The following is a 23,585-nucleotide window of genomic DNA, read 5'->3' on the forward strand; positions in this document are numbered from 1 at the left end:
CATTCTTTTAGAATAAATGTGTACTTGTATTTTTGTAAATATTTTAACAGATCATATTAGACTAGAGGCAAATGTTAACAGAGTTATGGTACTTATGACCTTTCTGAAGGTAGGGCATGATGGGAGCCACTCTTCCTTGGCATGTGTTTGCAAGAAATCTCAGAAGCTACACTGAGAGTATCCACGAAAAAGGTGATTGGAAATGGGATGGAATATGCTAACTGACAAAGTAGAAATGGCAAAGGGATGAGGATAGCAAAAATAAACCTAGTGTTGCAAGTCTGTGATTGAATACGAAGGTAACTACACAACTATAACCATATAGATAGTAAAATAAGCACAGTGGGAAGAAACCAGAATAAATTGGTGATATTGTGTTATCTAAGGGGAAAAAAGAGGGTCATATAAGACAATTTTATAGAATTATCCAAAATGATTCTTAATATGATTATATTCAAATTTGTTTGCATAACATTATAATATTATAATATTATAATTTCCTTTTTAATGATGGTAAAGAAATTTATTGCCCAGATCATAACGGCATGCTTACTAAGTAACTGATGTTGGACACAAGTGAAAGATACAGAAACAGATATAAATTTGAGGTTTGAGAAAACCACTTCTGAATAACTACATGAAAAACAATGTTTTTCTAAGTACGATTTAAAAAATTAGGTCAAACATTTTAATAATGACTCAAAGACATTTGTATCCAAAAGTATCAACATAATTATTCTAACTTTGAATTTACCTCCTGGGTCGATCTTTAGCACGTCACACCTTTTGAATGCTAGTATATTTTTGTGCAGAATGACTAAGTCCCTTATCAACATTCACTTTATTGGTAGTTATTTTGGCTGTACTGCACCTGATTCAACAACTAAAGCTCAAAAGAGAATACATGAAAATACATGTTCAATGGGGCTTTTGCTCCAGTGGATATATTCACTCTATGACCCTCCTGCTTTCAAGTAGTCATTCGTAAGCAATAAATCTTACAGATCAATGATGATTTAGCTGGTCCATTATATACATCCCATTTCATTTTTTAAAGTATGTATGAAATCTGGCTTTGTACTTAAATGCACTGGATGTGGTGTCAGAAAATCCTGGTTCCATCACTTAAGGCTGAGATGCCTCCTTGTTAAAACAGGGACAGTTATAACAACAACCACCATCACAAACTGGGTCATGGGTTATGAAAAGATTGCTGTGAATGGGCTATTTAACACTTCTAGCACTTACTGCCCATCACTAAGTAAAAATTTAACAAATATTTAAAGTCATTTTTATTATTTTACTATTATAAAATTCTAGAAAATGCAGTTTTGGTGAAAAAATAGACAATCTAAAATTTAATTTATCTGTAATATTTCTTTCATTGGCAACCAACAGTATCTCTTATTAAGCACTGATTAGTCTCTTGAAAATATAATCACTATTTTAATGACTTAGATTTAGCTGCTAGCTTTTAAATAATAAAAATTTTGTGACTTTTTAAAGAATTAAACAGTATATTGATCCGCTTCACTTGCATCTTTGTAAAAAACTCTTAGAAACATTTTATTTGTAAATTACCCTATAGGAAAGGAATATTGATGCTAAAATAGCGATTATTTCTTTCTAGAGAAACAAAATTATATATTTTTAACTTAAAATTAAAAAAACTTAGTGCCTAACCGGTTTGGCTCTGTGGATAGAGCGTTGGCCTGTGGACTGAAGGGTCCCAGGTTCGATTCTGGTAAAGGGCATGTACCTTGGTTGTGGGCACATCCCCAGTAGGGGTGTGCAGGAGGCAGCTGATCGATGTTTCTCTCTCATCGATGTTTCTAACTCTGTATCCCTCTCCCTTCCTCTCTGTAAAAAATCAATAAAATATATTTTTTTAAAAATAAAAAATAATTAAAAAACTTAAAGGTTACTTGAAGTTATTTTTATGAAAAACCAAATGTATTTCTGTCATTGAAAAGGGTGGTATGGTCATTAATTATGTTTATGTTATAAGTATTTTTCAAGATAATGTTTTATGTTTTTTAAAAAGTCAGCTTATGGACATATTTAAATATCTATTCTCATATCCCATGAGGTTAGACACAATAACTATGAAACTTAAATTTTCTTTTTCTTTTTCTTTTTTTTTCTGCCACCAATTTACTTTGGTGGGAAAGTACTTATTTCTCTTTGGACTTTTCATTTAAAAAATCTGAAAAAAATAACAAAGAACCATAAACAAAATTACATCATTAGATTCTAACACACGCTATAAAGAAAAAAAAATTATTTTTGTTTTATTTATTTACTTATTAAATGTATTGGGGTGGCACTGGTTAATAAGATTATATAGGTTTCAAGTATACATTTCTATGATATATGATCTGTATATTGCATTGTGTGCTGACCACGACCACCCAAAGTCGCATTATCTTCTGTCACCATATATTTGGCCTCCTTTATCCTTTACCGTTCCCCTAACCTCTTCTCTCTGGTAACCACCATACTGTTTAAATCTTTGTCTATGAGTTTCAGTTTTATATCCCACATATGCAAAATAAGTCAGTCGAAAAAGCTAAGATCCATGTGGTTTTACTCGTTTATAGGATAAGGTTTTTATATTAACAAGGACAAACAGTTAACAGTGTGAGTTTTTACTAGAGTATGGAAATACCCTTGCATTACAGAAGGCACATTGTAGGGTAAAGCATATGTTTAAAAGAAAATACATTGTGCTAATTTAATAACCAATAATCAACCCTAAGAATTTCACAGTTTCTTGTATTATGTTAGACAAGCTGATTTCCTAAATCACCTGTCATTCTAGATTTAGAAATTATCTTAAATTTATAAATTAAATTATTTTCTGTGATATTTTTCCTAGGATCCTCCAAGTCAACAAAAAATAGGAAAGTTCAACAAAAGAACCAAAATATAGAAAATGAGGCTAGGATATAAACTGGGCCAACAAAATATTTTTAAAAAAGATTTAAAACTTTTAATAAGCTTCCCAAATTTAAAAATAGTAGAGATGACTGGCCAGTGTTGCTTAGTGGTTGAGCTGACCCATGAACCAGGAGGTCACAGTTTGATTCCTGGTCAAGACATAGGCCCAAGGTGTAGCCTTTACATTTCTTGATATATCCACTTCTCAAGAAAATAAATAGTAGTCTCTGACCCTGTAGAGGTGTATAGAGAAATGCCTTATTGTCCTATATAATAAAAGCCTAATATGCAAATTGACCAAACAGCAGAATGACTGGTCACTATGATGTGCACTGACCACTGGGGGGTAGACGCTCAATTCAGGAGCTGCCCCCAGCCCACAGGCCCCAGGCCAGCCAAGGCAGGTGCGAGCGAGGGCCCCCAATCGCCTTGCTGGTCACCCTGCAGAGGGAGAGGACTGGTGGTGGCAGTGATGGGGGTAGGGCTGGTGAGCAGGCAGGGCCAGGCCAGCCAAGGTGGGTCCCTGCGGGAGGCCTCCCGATCGCCCCGCCCGTTGCCCACAGATTGGCCCTGATTGCTGGCCAGGCCTAGGGACCCTTCTGATGCATGCATTTCGTGCACTGGGCCTCCAGTGAATTTATGAAGCTTTCTATTTCCAACAGGGCATACTGAATCTCCTAAACAGATCCTAAATCAGATTAAGATTTGTCTTTGGACTTGTCTTTTCTCAGGTAAACTAAAGGGGAATTAGGTATACATGTATGAAGGCCATATTTATATGTTTTTAGATATTTTAAGAAATAATTCCAAATATATGTTTTTTATATATTTGAAACAACATGACTTTCATTCATATCACCTTTGTAGGTGTAATTAAAAATAGAAAAATAAAATAAAACCTTTTATTAATGTGTAATAAAATTCTCTATTAAAGACAGAAATGTTAAAACCATTGATATTAGTAATCTGTGCACAATGTCATGCTATTTCCATCGCTCTAAATACTACATTTCTCTTCTGTGTCATGACTAGGAGCCTCTGGAATTTATGGTGCCTGGTGATCATTCCTGAATTGATAGATGCATGTAATTTTGATTCACATTTCATTTTGCTGTTTGAAACAAATGTTTGAACTTCTGAGGTTTTTAATGTTTGGTCAATACTCTTTTTTTTTTAAATCCTTACTGGAGGATTTTTTTCATTGATTTTTTTTTAGAGAGGGAAAGACAGAGAAATATCAATGTGAGAGAAACACATCAATTGGTTGCCTCCTGCATTTGCCCTGACCAGGGTCCAGCCAGGAGGAGTCTGCAACCGAGGTATGTGCCCTTGACCAGAATTGAACCCAGGACCCTATAGTCTGCAGGCTGATACTCTATCCACTGAGCCAAACTGGTGAAGGCTGATCAATACTCTTTAACTGCATTAATTAGAAATGACAAAATCATTGCAAGTTGTATCAGCAAAAATGATTAAAAATACCATTTTGCATTAATTTAAAAAAAACAAATAGCACCATTTATCCCATATATGCCCTCTTCCACCTCCATCTACCCCTACACCACAAAATAAATAAATAAAAAAATAAGTAAATAAGTAAATAAATAAACTAATAAAAGGGTAATATGCTAATTAGACCAAGAGACCTTCTGGTTGACCTTACGGACAAAGCCATGGTGGTGGGGCCAGGGAAGAGGCGGTTAGGGGAAATCAGGTCAGGAGGGGAAGGGCAGTTGTGGGTGATCAGGCCAGCAGTAGGGGGGCAGTTAGGGGTGGGCAGGCCAGCAGGGGGGTGCCAGCAGGGGGTGAGCAGGCCATCAGTTGGGGGCAGTTGGGGACGATCAGGCCTCGGGGGGGGGGAAGTTGGGAGCAAGCAGGCCAGTGAGGAGGACAGTTGGGGGAGAGCAGGCTGGAAGGGGGAGCAGTTGGGGGAGATCAAACCTTGGGGGGGCAGTTGGGGGCAAGCAGGTTGGCAGGGTTGCAGCTGGGGGCAATCAGGCTTGCAGGGGGGCAGTTGGGGGCAAGCAGGCTGGCAGGGGAGTCAGTTGGGGGCAAGAAGGCTGGTGGGGGGGCAGTTGGGGGCAAGCAGGTTGGCAGGATTGCAGCTGGGGGCAATCAGGCTTGCAGGGGGGCAGTTGGGGGCAAGCAGGCCGGCAGGGGAGTCAGTTGAGGGCAAGAAGGCTGGTGGGGGGGCAGTTGGGGGCAAGCAGGTCAGAAGGCAGAGTGGTTAGGGGTGATCAGGCAGGCAGGTGAGCAGTTAGGAGCCAGCGGTCCCAGATTGTGAGAGGCACATCCCTCAAGGGGTCCCAGATTGGAGAGAGTGCAGGCTGGGCTGAGGGACACCCCCCTCCCCTGCATGAATTTCATACACTGGGCCACTAGTCTATATATATAAAAGCCTAAGTGACTGTTAGCACTGGACGACCAGATGACTGGATGACCAGACGGTAGCTATGTTGTACACTGACTACCAGGGGCAGATGCTTAATACAGGAGCTGCCCCCTGGTGGTCAGTGTGCTTCCACAGCCAACCTCCTGCAGCTGGTCAACCTCCCACAGTCCTTCCCCCCGGCCTCCCCAATTGGCTGGGAGGGACCCCATCCATGCACAAATTCATGCACCGGGCCTCTAGTAATAAAATAAAAAGTCTTTCTTAAAAGAAGCAAAATTCAAACAGCAAACTCAGTGTAAGTATGATTAGATTTTATATTCTTTCTCTCCTTTAAGCCACTTTTTTTTCTTTACGATTTCCCCATATAACTAGAGAAATATTGAGTATATCCTCCTAACATAGGTGTTTTTGAAAAATCATAAGCTTTAATAATACATCATATTTATACTTTGAAAAATTTAATGTACAACTAAAACATAAAAAAATTAGAAAGATGATATAAAATAAATATTAATGGAAATTCTAATATTTAAAATAGTCACAGTGGTATTGTTCACTTGTTTTGTGTCCAACCTGCCATACAACTATTAGATACACTTAAATAATTATAATTTTATTGTTTCATTTTTTTATTAAATGCATGTACAATTCCTATGTATTCCAGCCAAAGTAGTCTTTGGTAATCAAAATAGTAACTTATTGTTCATTATTTGTTTATAGTATCATTTGTTAAAAAATTAGATCTCTACTTTTAGCTTAAAACTTCCTAGATTTTAACAAGCATGTTTACTTACTAAGTATTGATTTGAATATCAATATTCATGAACTATGATGCACAAAATAATTGTAAATACATATTTATGTTTTAAAAGTGTTTTTTTTTATTATTGCTGTTTGTTGATAAATTACCTCATTAAGGCCTCAGATTGAGATCATTTTTTAAAGATCATTTTAATTCTTCTAGTTTTATCTGTACATTTTACTGTAACCAGAACTCAACACATTTTTAAATTTAATTTTATTATTTATTTATTTATTTATTTATTATTCATTTAGTAAATTATCTTTTTGGTCACTTCCTTACTCTATAAGTCGAACTGAAATCTTTCTTGACTGATGCTGAAATGAATGAACACAAGCTAATTATTAATAATACTCTAATTGTCTCTGATAGGTGACATTAACTTTTGCTCAGTTTGGGGAAAAGAATACATATATTCTTTATTTGGTATTCTCATCTTCTGTAATTAATTTTATCTTATTTAGTTCACTATTATTGTGATTATAGCTACTTTTATTGCTATTTTGTACACTACTTTAGACACATTCATCTTCATTAAAGTAAAATAAAATTAATACTCTCACAAGATTTTCACAAAATGGGCCAAAGGCTCCTCCCTACAAAACAATAAAACTACATCTTTTGTGTACGAATCTCTTATTCTGTTATATATTGGTTCCCTTATGTACAGCTCATGGAGTTCATGAGATTAAAAAAAAAAGCATTTACATCATTCAACTTCCTGACAAAATACACTTATTAGTGACATTTTAAGTTCACCTGATTTCATATTATTCAGATATTTGACTGTTGCCTGAACTAGCTGAATGAAAATTGTGTGGGTATAACATGTAATCTCATGCAATTTTCAATAAACAATTTAAAGAAAAAAGTATGTGATGCTAGTAGTGTGTGATGGCTGTGAAATGAGCACTTTATAAGTGAAGAGAAAACCTCAAAGAGTCTTCTATAAGGAACTGCATTTCAGAAAAGATTTCTTGGAATGTTAAAATAAAAAATCTTTAAAAATACAAGGGCGGGCAAAAGTAGGTTTACACTTGTTTATATAGAAAAACACATGCAGGTTATAATTATGACAGTAGCTTTATTAACTCAAAAGAATATCACAATGGCAAAAAGAAACCCTACTTTTGCCCACTTTTGTATATTAAAAATCAAAATTGAGTTCTAATCATGAAAAAAGTACATAATTATATGAAATTATACTGGTTAATAAGAGCTTTGTGAGTAGGAGGCATTTTTAGATTTTAGGATCAGTAATTTGCTGTGTTTTAAATGAACATGTATTGAGTTCTATGGAGCTCTTTATAAAAGTTCATGTTAGAGAATAATATTATGTGGAAGTTCATTTTATATAATTGTCTAGCTTTTTTATCCCTTTATGATGCCATTTGTAGTATTCACATATTAATTTAGGAATTATAAATTTTGAGATTTAAATAATTATAAGTAGAATCTACCAATAATATTTCAACCTTTCACTAATATATCAATAAAGCCTAGTGTTGTTATTGTATGTGTTTTAAATTCTCAGTATATTCTCAGGGTGGTCATGTCTTTCCTATGTATACTCAGTTCAACAATATTGATATAGACAGTTCATTGCTTACTACCAAATTTGTTTTCATACAACCTTCCTTTTTTGAGAGATGAAAACTGTATTTTATGTCACCTGTTTCTTATTACTGTCTCCAGTTTTAGTCACTCCAATTTATCAAAATGTTCTGTTACATTTATAACTATACAGTTTTCTTTCAAAAAAATCTCTATATATAAAAGCCTAATATGCAAAGTTTCCCCTCAGGAATTCAACTAACCAGGAGTTCGATTGCTCACTATGATATGCTTGACCACCGGGGGGGGGGGGGGGGGAGAACGAAGGAAGGCCCCCACCAGCAGCTGGCAGCCACTAGGGGCCTACCCATGCACGAATTTCGTGCACTGGGCCTCTAGTATATATATAAACTCAGTGGAAATCCAAAAATTTCTTTCAAATCACTTCTCGCTATTAAGAGGTATTTTTGGGGAGAAGGTAGGGTATCACTGAAGTGTTGATCAACCAGACATCTTTGTTGTTGTAAATCCTCACCTGAGGATATTTTCTCCATCATTGCTTTTCAGAGAGAGAGGAAGGGAGGAAGAGAAAAGGAGAGAGAGAGAGAGAGAGAGAGAGAGAGAGAGAGAGAGAGAGAGAGAGAGAGAGATCATCGATGTGAGGGAGGCATATCAACTGATTGCCTCCTGCACATGCCCCCAGGGAGCAAACCTGCAACCTGGTCCATGCCTTTGAACAGGAATTTAACCCACGACCCTTTGGGCAGGCCAAGGCTCTAAACACTGAGGCACACTGGCCAGGGCCAGACATTTTTTTAATGTATGACTTGTGGTAAGAAAAAGTAGTAATTGAAGACATTTGGCTTAATAATTAAAATGGAATTGTAAATATGTACTAATGTATATAGTATAAATAGCATTTATAATTTTTAAAACTATACTTCTTTCTGAATGTGTTTTCCTATATATGTTTGTTAACAAAGGCATAATTACACATTAAATATCTTTTCAAAAGATCTTCTGGTCCTTTGATATTACAAAAATGTTGTCTTTTTTTTTTCTTTCTTGTCTAGGAATAAATTGGTAAAAAAATACGTGATCATCCTTTAATTTATCATAATGTTATTAAACAACTCTATCAAGCAGTTATTAGGATAAAATAAGAAAAAGACCAAGTGTTTTTTTCTCTGGAGGCTCATAATATATTGGGAGGGCTGAGTAAGGTGTAATCTAAAAACTGAAATTCAGTGTAATTGATGCATTCCTAATAGTTAACAACACTGTGTCCTGAGCAGATAGGTGGAAGAAGCATAGAAGTTAGTGGTTAGTGGTCAAAGAAGGCATGAGAGAGAAGATAATGTTTGAGACGGTGTTGAAGAAGTTTTCCATATGATGAAAGGAGTGTATTTCAGTCAGAACATGGCATGAGCGAAGATGGAGATGTATGTTAGAAAATATATGATATTCTGAAATTAGAAGACATACATGGATATTAGAGATAAGATTTTGGGTTGATTAGGGGGATGGGGTTTATTAAGTGATAAATGATGTTAAAGAGGATGTACCTCTCAACTGAATAAACAAACAAGTGAACCAAAAATAAAAATAGACACAAACACCACCACCCACAAAACCTACAAAGAGTGATCTTTTCTCAAAAGATGGCAGGGAGTTATTAGAGATACACACCCAGGGAAGTAGAACCTGTTTAATGGTTATAAGGAGATAGTAGAGGTCTGGGCTATGCTGTGAAATTTCTGGCCAGTCTTCCTTCTCTCCTATTTTACGTTCATTTCCATAATGCATGCAGGCATGCCAACCCAGTTTGATGTTTACATTGAAGAAGAGAGTACTTACACTCAGCCTTTTACATGTGGTTAGTGATTGAATTAATTTTAGATCATTAGGGTCTATTCAAATGTTTTAAAAATAGACACTGTATGAGATAAAATACTGTAAATTTTATAATATACATTTATAATTATGTATAACTATTCCATATCCTTATAAATGGGATGGCATTTCAAATGTCCCATCACTTTCACTATTTATTATTATTATTATTTTAATATATTTTTATTAATTTCAGAGAGAAAGAAAGAGGGAGGGAGAGATAGATAGAAACATCAATAATGAGAGAGAATCATTGATTGGCTGCCTCCTGCACACTCCCCACTGGGGATCGAGCCCACAACCAGGGCATGCGCCCATGACCAGAATCTAACCTGGGACCCTTTAGTCCGCAGGTCGACGCTCTATCCACTGAGCCAAACCAGCTAGGGCCACCCAGTTTTTTAAAATACCTACTCAATCCCCCTTAAAGTTTTAACATTTATCTTTTCTAAATAATGCCCTGCTGCCCTAGCCAGCTTTCCTCAGTGGATAGAGCATCGGTCTGTGGGCTGAAGGGTCCTGGGTTCAATTCTGGTCGAGGGCATGTACCTCAGTTGCAGGCTCAATCCCCAGTAGGGGCCATGCAGGAGGCAGCCAGTCGATGATGTTCCTCTCTCATTGATGTTTCTATCTCTCTATCCCTCTCCCTTTCTCTCTAAAAATAAATAAAAAACATATTTTTAAACAATGCCCTGTAAAAAGTAAACAATCCAATGTATAGTTATTATACTTGTACGGGAATTTTGACTACCATAATTTCTATTCATTCTCCATTTGCAGTTTGCTTTGGTGGAGGTGACTCAGTTACTTCCCATTGGGTAATGAAGGTTTCTATTGGCTAGCTAGAAAAGAAACTTCTTAAATTGGAATTATGATATTGACCAGTGATAAAGAATTTAATAATTTAAATTTCAGTTCTGTAGTTCATCCATTACCTGCCCATTTTCATTGTCCTGTTAATATTAATAGATTGACCATATATAGAAAATAGAAAAGCTTTCTTTGCATAAACAAAAAATACATTTAAAAAGACTATATTGAATCACATCCATATAAGATTAAAGTAAATGATATTTTACAGTTTGCTTGTTGGTTGAGATCCCAGACTGTGTAATCTATTATAAAACTCTCAAATATACATATTTTGAATTTTCTAAATGTATAAGACAATAGATGAAAAATATAAACAAATATGTGAATGGAATTATGAGTTTGCCATTAATTTATAACATATTGGGTTTTGTGAAACTTCCAGTTTTAGATACTCACTATATTATCTTAGAGACTTCAATTTCTTCATTATGGGTATATATTTTAAAAAATAAAGTTATAGTATTAAAACTAAACATTCTAAACATGTCTAAACATTGTAAACAGGCCATTTATAATTAATATTTTCTTGTTTTCAAAAGCATTAGGGAGTTTTGCATGTAACCTTCTTTATAACAACCAAACCCAGTTTAGTCTTTTTGAAATTATATAGAAACAACAGCAAACAATAGCAAATTGAAGCTTGTTCATGAATTCTCCAAAAACAGAAATGCCAGTTTGAAGAGATGATTTTAAATCCTATTTAAATAGAAAAAAATAACTACATTTTACTGTGATTTTTTCCAATATTTTAATATTTATGTTTGTAATAACAATTGAGAAATCAGAAGAGAGGCAAGCACATAACCACTATCCAAATGATGTGTTGAAACTGTTTATTTTGATTTCTTAAAATGAAAAGGATAGATGCTGAGATGGAAATATATATTTTAGTTGTTATTAGACAGCAAGTAAAAATACTATTTATGCCGAAACCGGTTTGGCTCAGTGGATAGAGCGTCAGCCTGCGGACTGAGAGGTCCCAGGTTCGATTCCGGTGAAGGGCATGTACCTGGGTTGCGGGCGAATCCCCGGTGGGGGATGTGCAAGAGGCAGCTGATCGATGTTTCTCTCTCATCGATGTTTCTAACTCTCTCTATCTCTCTCCCTTCCTCTCTGTGAAAAATCAATAAAATATATTAAAAAAATACTATTTATATAATATTAAAATACCTATTTCTACCAACCATGTAAATGCCATTTTAAGAAGTATTTTCAGAAAGTGTGTAAAAATCATAAAGTAATACAGTTTAATTTGTTATTCGCTTGAGACTATAAACTCAGTGTGAGTTTATTCCCTTGATCATGGCAAAGCAACCACATTTACAACTTGAAGTGAGAAAGATAACAGCTAATAGAAGTACCATGACTCCTGGCAGAAACTGTGGCGGGTAAATACATGGCCTTTACTTTGCCAATCAAGCGGAAATTAATGGAGCTAGGTTGAAGACATAAGACCATATATGTATAGAATAGAATTGGTTCAGTGTAATTTAATAATAGAAATATAAGAAGGAAACTGAGATTTCAAGTTGCTTGACTATGTCCATGACTAATTACTTGGGTTCTCTGATCCTCAGTTTCTTATGATAATAAATAATAAAATATGGTGTTTGATTAGATTAGGTTTCCTCAAATCTCTTTAGCTTCTTCACAGTGGCTCAAAACAATAAAGTAATATAAAGGTAATGTGACTGTCATTAGAAAAATGTCAAACAATGATAGATACTTCCCATTTCATATCATCTCATTGTCATGAGACTTCAAGAAAAAACAATAAAACAAAAACAAGATACAAAACTTCTATAAGTATTGTATTAATTGAGAGAAGTTTAAATATTGCAACAAAATGTAGACATTATTTTTAAAATATGTTTTTATTGATTTTAGAGAGGAAGGGAGAGAGAGGGAGAGATAGAAACATCAATGATGAGAGAGAATCATCGATTGGCTGCCCCATGCATGCCCCCTATTGGGGATCAAGCTGGCAACCCGAGTATGTGCCTTAAACTAGAATAGAACCTTGACCTCCTGGCTCATAGGTCAATGCTAAACCACTAAGCCACGCTGGCCAGACAGTAATCTGTTTTATTAAGAGCACTGGATCTGGGTTCTAATTGTGACTCTTTACTATATAAATTATTTAACTTCTTTAGTCCTCACCATTCTCATCTAAAATATGGGAGAAATGATACTTCAGAGGGATTGTGTGAAGAGTGAATAAGATATTGCACTTAGGCATTCTGCACAGTGTATGACACAGTACATGTCAAAAAAAAAATAAGAGGCGCTCTGTTTTGTATTATTTTTATTATGATCTGTAAACTCCCAGAGTCATTTATGCTTCATACCTTGGTTATGGATAAGCTAAGAACCTTAATGATTTTCTACGATTTTATTTTCATGGTGTTCAAACTGAATTACAATGCTATATTATAGTAATTGGAGGAAATCACTTTAAGCATTTATGTCTGCTCTTACAAACATTTGTAGCAATGCAGACTACTAGATAATTATTGACATTATTACGCATATTCGTATGTTTTACTGTTATCACCTGGTTATTTTGGCCTCCCACTAGCAATGAAAGTTTCTAAGAAGACTCTAGAATTAGTTTACTATGAAAGAAACAGTATTTGTTATTGTTTCCAAATTATTTTACAATATGTCTGTTGATGATGTATTATTTCTCCCAAAAGAGAAATCATTTATTATATGTTTATTACACTGAAATATTGGAGTTGACCAAGTTAGAAATGAAAACACACAACAAGGACAGAAAGAGTTTGTACCAGTAATAAAGAAAACACATATAACAAAGCTTTTCCTCAGTTTTCTTTATTACAACAATGGAGACACAAAAATACAGAAAATAAAATGACATTTAATATACTATGAAACACATGCATAAGAATACATAGAGTGTTGATTATTATGTTGAGGGTTTCAAATAAGAGATGATACTGAAGACAATACATTTATAATGTACATTTTTCATGAAAACAACCTATGATGAAAACAAATGCAATTAAAATAATCAGATCAGAAGTGTTATACATAAAATCAATGTAAGATGTGAGATAAAAATATTCTTGAAAAAAGTTCATGAATTGTGGATATCATTTAAAAGAGTGAGTTGTAGTTGCTTGCTTTTAGGAAAAAAAAATTAGCTAGAAAAATTATTTCATAGTGGCCACTTAGTACACACATAGAATTTTTTAAAATATGGTGTACTTTAAAAACTGATGCTACCTCTTAATATTATGAAATGTTTGAGATATGTAACTTTATATTTTAGTACTTAAAATGGAATAATAATTACTTAACTCGAACATACACAATTAAGAAATTTTGCAATATACCTAGGCTTAATACAACCAACATTATATAAGTTCACATTAAATATAAAATTCAGCTCTACTTGAACAAACAAGTCTTTAAAAAGTAAATAAAAAATATTTGATCAACAAAGACATGAGGACATCAGCTGCAATTCAGATCATCTCAGATATACCAATAGAACTCTTGAATATATGTTTTCCTTGGGTGTTTTTTTTTTAATATATACCAATTTTGTTTCATAGTAGCTAAAACTGATGTAATAGAACACTCCACTCTTCTGGTACTATTTAGGGGCAGATATTTTAAACTTTAAAAATAGTTAATAGCCACTTGGAAGGGAGGACAGTACTAGAGTTCATCTGGTTCATAATCTTAGAAAAGGTAACAATGTCAAAGGTATTTGGAAAACAAAGAATTGATACTAAACTCCCATCTCTTTTATTTTAGAGCAGTTAGATTTAAACTTATTGAATTATTTGCCTTACGTAAAAGTTGAAATGCTGCTTATCTACTTTTATATCTTTATGGGTTTTATCAAGTTCTTAAGTACAATGAAGTAAAAAGAGAAAATACTACCACTTTATATTTAAGTTAAAAATTGTTAACCCTAGAATAATACTCAAATTCTGAAGATAATTAGAAAGAGAACAACTTAATGAGATGTTAGAAAGACTTTATTTTATGAAGACCTAAAATTTACTGATATCTTCTGAATTCTAAGATTGACTATCAAATATTAATAGTGATTAAGTAATAGTCTTTATTTTTTAATCACATAGCTGATTTGGAAATAGTCTTTTTACCAAGTTAAGTTTATATTAAAATCATTTCAAATGCTATTTGTAAAATACCTGTATCTACAATCATTTTATATATATAAATTTGAGCTGCCCATTCAATGCATTAGCTTTGGTGAAGTTTCATGACATATGCAGGGACTTTAAAATTTAGCCATGACTAACAGAAAAGGAATAGAAGAAACACAAGTGCAATAAGATTTAAAAAATTAAATACATCCTATTTATTATTGTCCAGTTATTTAGAGGGGAAAAAGGAGGGTGATAAGAGGGGGATATTAGAAAGAAAAAATAAGAAGGAAGGAGAATAAAAGGAAATAGACCAAAATAAGAGGTCCTACTTAATTTGTATTCACTCAAATGTTGTTTAAAAGGTATGTTATGCCCCAGATTTGAATCTTAATAAAATGAATAAAAGGATTTAATTAGGTATGACCTTAATGATTCTTTAGCTTTATTCAAGTGGAATCATAATACATAGGGCTACAGAAAATTATAAATGCTAACATTTAATTTAGGTAGTATCATAATATATTATTTAAAGTTCTTAATGCTGCTAATATAACCAAAACCAAAGAGGTTAAAATTTTCAGATAATTTTACATGACTAGAAATATTTATTAATAAACTTCTATAAACTAAGAATATTATACAAAAAAGCAGCTAACTCTTCTTGAAAGCTAGAGGAAAACATACTGAATTATTATATTAGTGATATAAATATCCATCTTGAATCACAAAAATCATTTATAATTTAAAATTTTATTTCTCCATTCTTAGTGTAGGTATACCATATTAACAATAATTAAAAAAAAAAAGGTTCTCATGTATCTGACAGTTCACCCAGATCTAAAAGTGCATGGCTTGATTCTCTCGTGCACACTACATTTTCTTGAATATAAGTGAACCTTTATAAATTCAATCGTGTTGAAATTATTGTAGAATTTTGCTTATTTTAGGTTTAATTTAAATTAAATATATTTAATGAATGCTCTTACATAGAAACATTTGAATTAAATATAATAGTTTTAAAATTGACACAAATCATATAACCTATGACTTACTGTGCATACTTGTAATTTTAATTATTGATTTTAAAAGAATTGTTGAATATTTAAAAAGTTAAAATTATTTGCAATGAAATTATTTATACAAGTATAAATTATATATGTAATGTGAATCCAATGTCTAGAGTCTAGAATCTGTCTAAATATGTATATTTTAAATATATATACATATATATGTATATGTATATATATTTAAAATTCTAAATACTTGAGATATTTTAGGCTAAGAAAAAGATGAAAGAAATGTTAAAAAAATAAAACAAGTCAATAAAATTTCAATCTTGTCCATGTCTTCCAGTATGAATGCATATATGTGCACTTGCATAATGGTTTTGGAAAGAATAGGATTGCAGAGCTAATAAAATATATTTATTCTTATTGAATAATAATATTAGGAGAGGATCAAAATTAGCCATCTACCTAAGGTTCTCCCATGCAAGAAAATATTTTGTAGGATAGAAGAATTTACTGCTACTTCCTAAGCATAATCTGCTAGCATATCTAAAACAGTGTCGGTGGTCTTATAGTTATTTAATAAATAATTGAGTTTGAATTAGGCTAGCTACCATTAAGACTGAATGATATATAAAGGAAAGAAGACAGACAAACAGACTTGTATAAAGTTGGGAAGCATACAGGAGATTTCAGGTTTGCATATAATATTTAACCTGATATTCAACATGCAGATAATAGTAATCATGCATAAGCACATCGACCTAGCTATCTATGTAACTGCTATAATTTGGTCAAAACCACCTTTTGAAATGATTTATCACTTAAGGATATGAGATATATATATATATATATATATATATATATATATATATATATATATCAATTGATATATATATATCAATTGATATATATATATCAATTGATGTAGGCACATATTTATGGTTATATATAATAATTAACACAAAATTCACCTTATACACAAGTTAATATTTGAACATTTCAGACACAAAATTTTATTTAAGAATCCATTAGATAAAAAAATCATTGAATGATACTGTAGAGAGACTTAAAATAAGTTGAATTTTTATGTGTTGCTTACCAGATAATCACATTTATTTACTTAGAACTATAAACTATCGACAGATAGTAGTTAGCCAAGAAGAACTGTCAGTTAGATTTTATGGATACATATAATAAAATTAAAGCTCAGATAATAAAAAATAATTCAGCAACACACACATTAAGATTTTTTTATAATCAAAGAAGGTTATTTACAGTCTCTACTGTCTCATTTATTTAAATGCAATAGCTGCATTGTTTATAGTTTTGTGCTTTTCAATTTCTTATAGAAAGCAAAGCACAGAACCTAGTACTTTGAGATGTCTGATAATATTTTTTAAGATTTTATGCATATCCCAGAGCTGTAAAATAACTGTTCATCTAAGAATAAAATTTGGCCAAATGATAGACTGCTTATTAATTTCAGGATTAACAACTTGATCTATACTTAGATGTTTAAAATCAAAATGAACAGCTCACTAATATGGAAATAATTCTACTAGGATAGAATTTTAATTTTAGATTCTTTTCTGAATTGTCAAAATGTCAGTCTAGGTGTCATGTACCTGTCTGAGTGTTCTTCACATCACTCTCAGTGACCTTGAGTTAGAGAACATACTAGTATTCCATGTTCTCCACAAAAGTGTTTTGTAATATATGCTAAGTCAAGAGAATTTCTGCAAGACTTTCTTGCGGGAATATTTTTAACTTATTGGAAAGATCCAGGCAGGTTATGATGAATGAAAAAAAAAATCCTGGAAGTATTTTTAAAACTCTTTGTTTTCCAAGTACTTTCTACACATTTGTAATACACATATCTACATATCTTATCCAAACTCAGACATCCTGGAATATAATTGCAATTATGTTTAGTTCTATAGTAAACATTGTCTATGCTGATTTAAAAACAGAACATTCCTGACCTAGCTGGTTTGCTCAGTGGATATAGCGTCGGCCTGCAGACCAAAGGGTCCCAGGTTCCATTCTGGTCAAGTGCACAGACCTTGGTGGCAGGTTCCTCCCAGACCCGGCCTTGGTCGGGGCTCATGCAGGAGGCAACCAATTGATGTGTTTCTCTCACATCGAAGTTTGTGTCTATCTTTCCCTCTCTCCTTAAAAATCAATGGGAAAATATCCTTGGGTGAGGATTAACAAAAAATAAAAACAAAAAAATAAAAAACCAGAACATTATTGAAAAAATAGGTTAGATTCCCAAAATGCACAAATTGGGATTTCCTTTTTACTTAGCAGGGGGGAAAGGAGGGAAGCAGAAGTATGTTTAGTCTGTGGGTAGGTCTTCTGTTGTTGGTCAGAAGAAAAACCAGCAGTGGATAGCAATGAGTATGGAAAAGATAAATTAAAGAAAACAGACTAATGAAGGCAAGTCTAGCCTTAGGCTTTGGGGACATCCATAACAGTGTCAACAATAAAAATAAAGTTAAAAAAAAGAAACAGAGAATACTTTCATGCAACAAAGTAGTTTTTGATGAATGAACTTAAAATCCCAGACCCAATAATTCAATTTACTGTGTGAGTTATGGTCACTCTTGTGAATATATGTAAATCTGGCTGCTTCCTAATTGCCCTGGATAGTAGTAAGAATCACTTGCAACCCGCTGAGTGTGACTCCGTAGTTGAGCCTTGACCTATGAACCAGGAGGTGACTGTTTGATTCCAGATCAGGGCACATGCCCAGGTTGTGGGCTGGACCTCCAAGCAGGGACATGTAGGAGGCAGCTGACCAATCAATGATTCTCTCTCATCATTTACGTTTCTCTCTCTCTCTCTCTCCCCCTCACCCTTCCTCTCTGAAATAAATTACAAAATATATTTTTTAAAGAAAGAATTACTTGCTAAGGTTAGTTGCCAGTGAAAAATACAGAATATCCTTTTCTCATTTTATAATGAACGAAAAAGAAAAAAAAGAAAAGAAAATCATTACTCATACTACTCCCTCAAACCCAGCTTCCCTTAAAAGGTGGAATCTAGTAACACCTTTTTATCTTAATTTCATCTTCTGGAAAGCAATAGCTAACATATGACTTCTCTCTCTGAGCCTTGCAAAGTAATTAACTCTTAGATGTTCAGGAAATGTAATAAGTAAGTTTATATATTGTTAGAACATCAATTTGATGGCAGCTCAAAACACAATCCAAGTCAAGTGAACAGGGTGCAATTTAAACATATTCACATTTGATTTATCATTTACTCTGGGGCAATTGCATAGAGATATTTTCATTTACTAAAAAAAAACCATCTGAATTTGTTTCATTAGTGTTCAATTTCAAAAGAAGAAACTGTGTTTCATGTTTATTCCTTATGAAATTTAAGATCAATTAAAAGAGGCAGCAAAATAGAGATATATATCTAATATAATAAAAATGATCAGTTTTATGATTTATATGTTAGAAATGTTCGTTAAGTATTAAACTTACATTTTAAAAATTGACAATTAAAATCAATATAAAAGATCAACCATTCTATATAATAGAATAACTATACAATGTATGCCCATAGATATTGATTTATATTTGCAAAATAACCGAATGAAGAAAGATTCGATATAGCAAATGCCTAAATTCCAAGTAACAATGACATGATGTTTATTTAACAGGTCAACTGTAGAAATTAAAGAAAACTTTCGAATGAAGCAAGTTATTCAGTGAACTGATATCTGAAAGAAACAATCCTGATTCAACTTCCTTCAGTGAATTTCTGACAAATGATCTATTTTATAGGTTGACAATTTTGGGAAGGAAAATAAAGCTAATTGTTTATGGGTGAATATACATATATAATTAATTGGAACTTAGAAAATCTTTTATTATAATTTTAGATCAGCCTTATAAATTGCAGGTTATAAAAGGAAATATCTTATGATATGACAATAACATTAAAACATGCAAGACAAACTTATGGCTATCATGAAAGAAAACCCAGCAGCATTCAGCTGCCATGACTGGCTTCCATTTTCGCCTTTATTCGCTTCACAGCATTTATCTGCACGATGAAATAATTTTTTGAAAGTAGAATAAGAATAAAATAATTAAGGGACAAAGTAGAGTTAAAAACATGAAAATAAAGGAAAAGAAAAAAAGTGACAGTAGGAAAGAAAAAAAGAGAAAATAATTAATGCAAGATTTCCACAATGGCATTGCCAATTATTTTGATACAAGACAAAAAATAGTAAAAATCTTGTATAAACATTTCTAAATAGTTGCCATATATTAAAAACATAGCCAAGGGTCAATATTAATAATTTTTATTTCATATAACTTAGATATTGGTTCTATCACTGATTGTTTAAATGTGAACATCTTAATTATTCTATAATGAATACATGATTTATGGGAGAAAAATCACCAGTCACTCCATTGTGCTCCTGGCAAATTCAAACAGCTGCTTTAAATATGAGCTAAGCAAATTCTGCAATGTTTACTGATAATTTTTTGCTACCATAATTTCTTATAAGACATTCATTGAATAAAAGTAATATTATTATTAATAATAAATAAACTACCAAGAAATAAGTAAAATTTACATATTTACACAATGAAAATTTGTAATAAGAATAGAATAAAGAAGCATTAATTCAACTGATCACAGGCACACTTAGACATATGCCACTGTACTTCATGAAAAATAATTTTAAGAACCAAAGATTATGAAAATAATTTATAGACTTACTTTTATAATGAGTGCTAAACCAAAGAAATATTATTTTGCATGTAGAATTTATATTTAGAATTGACTGAGATTTCCCATATAGTTAAAATGACGTTTTTCCCAAATAATTGAATTCAATTCCATCACTGTATTGAAATTTCTCTAATTTATATTGTAATAATAGATTTAACCTTAAGAAAACATTTTAGTAATTGCCATGCACTTGAATATTGTGCTTTTTTGTTCATGTTGCGTTATTCAGAGATGAAAGCATATACTAGATTTGTGTGGAACTAGAGTGAATATCATCAAAATAATGTAAAGTCAGAAGTATGGTCAAAAAGCCCAGAAAATAAATACAAATTAAGTGAAAAAATTTAGCAATTTACTTATTGGTGATTATTTATTTATTAACCCTCATGCTTGATTTCTCATGATAGAATCATTTTACCATTGGATCTTAAGAATATATGAATGAAGCGATTTGTCACCAAATTATATTGATACTCAATGTTAAAATTAGACATTTCTTCAATCATAGCAACAAGAGAAGAGAAAGTGATTATTAAAAGATACTAATATTATTTGTTTAAAACAAATAATTTAAATATTGTTTAGGTCAAAAGCAATGATAAAATGTGTGTAAGTTAAAATAAATGAAAAAAATGGTTTCAAAATAAATTTATTTCCAAGGATATTTTAAAAAAGAGTATATTCGCCAGAACCGGTTTGGCTCAGTGGATAGAGCGTCGGCCTGCGGACTGAAAGGTCCCAGGTTCGATTCCGGTCAAGGGCATGTACCTGGGTTGCGGGCATATCCCCAGTAGGAGATGTGCAGGAGGCAGCTGATCGATGTTTCTCTCTCATCGATGTTTCTAACTCTCTATCTCTCTCCCTTCCTCTCTGTAAAAAATCAATAAAATATATTAAAAAAAAAAAAAGAGTATATTCAAGCCACCAAGAGGCAGTATTTTTAGTCATAAAAATTACATAACAAATCAATAAATGCCATTTTGCCAGACTCTAGTTCTAAATAATTTTTTATAATCTAGTTTTGTAATCATTTTTATAAGAATCAATTTGTCACAATTATCCAATATTCTCATATTTTTAAAATAAAATAAAATGAGGTGGAATTATGCTTGAATATTTCAAAAGGGAACATAACTGTGAATTTGCACACTATCTACATAAATCAAGAAACATATCTTTCAAAATAAACACAACTTTAAATAGTAAAAGTGAAAAAATATTGTTAATTACAAAATACTTTTTAAATCAGAATAATGTACTACAAAGAAATGTAGTATAAACTAATATATATATATCATTATTATCAATAGAATATATGAAGGTGAGACTACCATATTTTCAAAAAATAGTCCTTCAGACCAAGAAATAAATCTACTCTAAATTTAGTCTATTGCTTATAAAACGTTAAATATATCTGAATGCATGTTAGTAAAGTTTTTTAAAATTTTAAATACTTTTTTATATCTCAATTACAGTTTATATACACTATTATATTATTTTTAGGTATATATTCCAGTAATTAGACATTCTATTACTTACTAAGTGACCATCCTAATAAATCTTGCACCCATATGACACCATACATTGGTCTAAGAATATTACTGACTATATTCCCTATGCTGCACTTTACATCTTATGACTCTTCTGTAACAACCAATTTGTACTTCTTAATCCCTTCACGTTTTCCACTCATCCCCCCCATCCACCTCCCGTCTTCATTTGGACAGAGTACAATGCATGCTATATAATAAAAACAAAACCATAGAAGTAAACAAAACAAACAGAAAAAAAAGTTAACTTCTGAACTCCATAGTGTGTAAAATTAAATAAAAACACTCAAGACCTGCTAGTTTATTATAGATAACTTATTTTATATATGGGTATATATTTAGCATATTTACCTAAAATAATATAAGAAATCATATATAGTACAAGAGTAATTATATGAAAGTACATAAAAATATTTTTTTTTATTTTGCCAATACGTAATTTAACTCCCTAGAATATTTTGGGTGTAAAGACTTCCAAATTCACCATAATGCATCACAAACTTTAATGTTGCTTCAAGAAATCTTCTAGAGCAAAATCAAACAATTCTTGCACTGTAAGGACATGTCTTTGGTGAGGCTTTCCATGAGCCCTTAGCAGTCAGTGGATTCAGTCATAGTAAATTAGACATTATTTTGAGACGTTTTTGTAGAAAAAATAAATACTTTATTCCCCCAATTTTCATTAAGCTGCTCTGGCTTTGTGTCAGTTGCATAATTGAGTGGGGATAAATTCTAGCTCCTACCCTCTCAGATATCTTTGTCTGTACATCTGTGTGCCGACTTCTGGACGGCATTGTCTGTTTCTCAGCTGTGAGACATGCTCTAGTTTGTTTTTCATCATAAAAATTCTTATAACAAGACTGTTGTTATTTTCTCTCCTCACCTTCATAGCAAAGCTTCTTGAACGCACTAAATAAGCATGGCGTCTCCTTGTTCTAACCTCACACACAATCCTGAGATTATTCCTCCTTTATTTCCCAACAACTTCAGCAAAGCTGGATGTGATAAGGACAATTCATATTTTATTAACTTTAATTGACCTCTCAGCAGAATTTGAATTGTCAAATGTGATTTATATCTTTTCTTCTTGAAATATGACTCTAAGTTAACTTCCAGGATACTACTCTTGTGTCACTGCAGGAATTCTATCTTAGTCTCATGGGAGGGGTGGTCCTGTCGTTTCCTCTTCCTGTAGAATATTATGGTTTCTGAGGATGCAGTTCTTAACCCTCTGTCCTTCAGAATCTCAAGAGGCACTCCTTGAACATATATGCTGTGCCAGTCACCTTTCTAAATGCCAGGGGAAACATCGATAAGTATCGCAGACATAAATTCCTTTTCATGGGCATTACTGTGTTTGGTTTTAACCTCAGCCAGGCTTCAAATTCCATTCCCCTGGTAAAATTGACAGCATTGTAGTATACGTTTCCAAAGCATGGATCTTTTCATCTCCATACACACTTAGCTAACTACTATTTGTCAGTGGAAACTTAAGGAATACCAAGCTAATTTTATGTTAATCTTCATTCTCCAAATCCCACATTCTTTGTCCTCAGAAATGATGCCAAGAATGGCCCAATCGCCCAAGCAAGACACTAAGAAATCAGCAGTACCTACTGAATCTGATTTGTTACATAAGCAGGGTTAGTCTACATCTACAATGTG

The 23,585-nt window shown here is 32.6% G+C and overlaps 1 protein-coding gene across 2 annotated transcripts in view; it reads right to left on the bottom strand.

The window, feature by feature from the left end:
- Positions 1-23,585, bottom strand: part of NCAM2 (neural cell adhesion molecule 2) — a 421,570-nt gene that overhangs the window by 11,994 nt on the left and 385,991 nt on the right. Inside the window, exon 16 of one of the 2 annotated variants that reach the window (XM_059686799.1) lies at positions 19,470-19,671. The exons of the other annotated variant lie outside the window; for it this stretch is intronic. Coding sequence (XP_059542782.1) covers positions 19,565-19,671 — 107 coding nt within the window. The 3' untranslated portion in view covers positions 19,470-19,564. Of the gene's footprint in view, positions 1-19,469; positions 19,672-23,585 lie in introns of those variants that run through there. 2 annotated transcript variants of the gene reach the window in all.

This window comes from Myotis daubentonii, chromosome 3, assembly GCF_963259705.1.
Source record: "Myotis daubentonii chromosome 3, mMyoDau2.1, whole genome shotgun sequence".
NCBI classification, from domain to species: Eukaryota; Metazoa; Chordata; class Mammalia; order Chiroptera; family Vespertilionidae; genus Myotis; species Myotis daubentonii.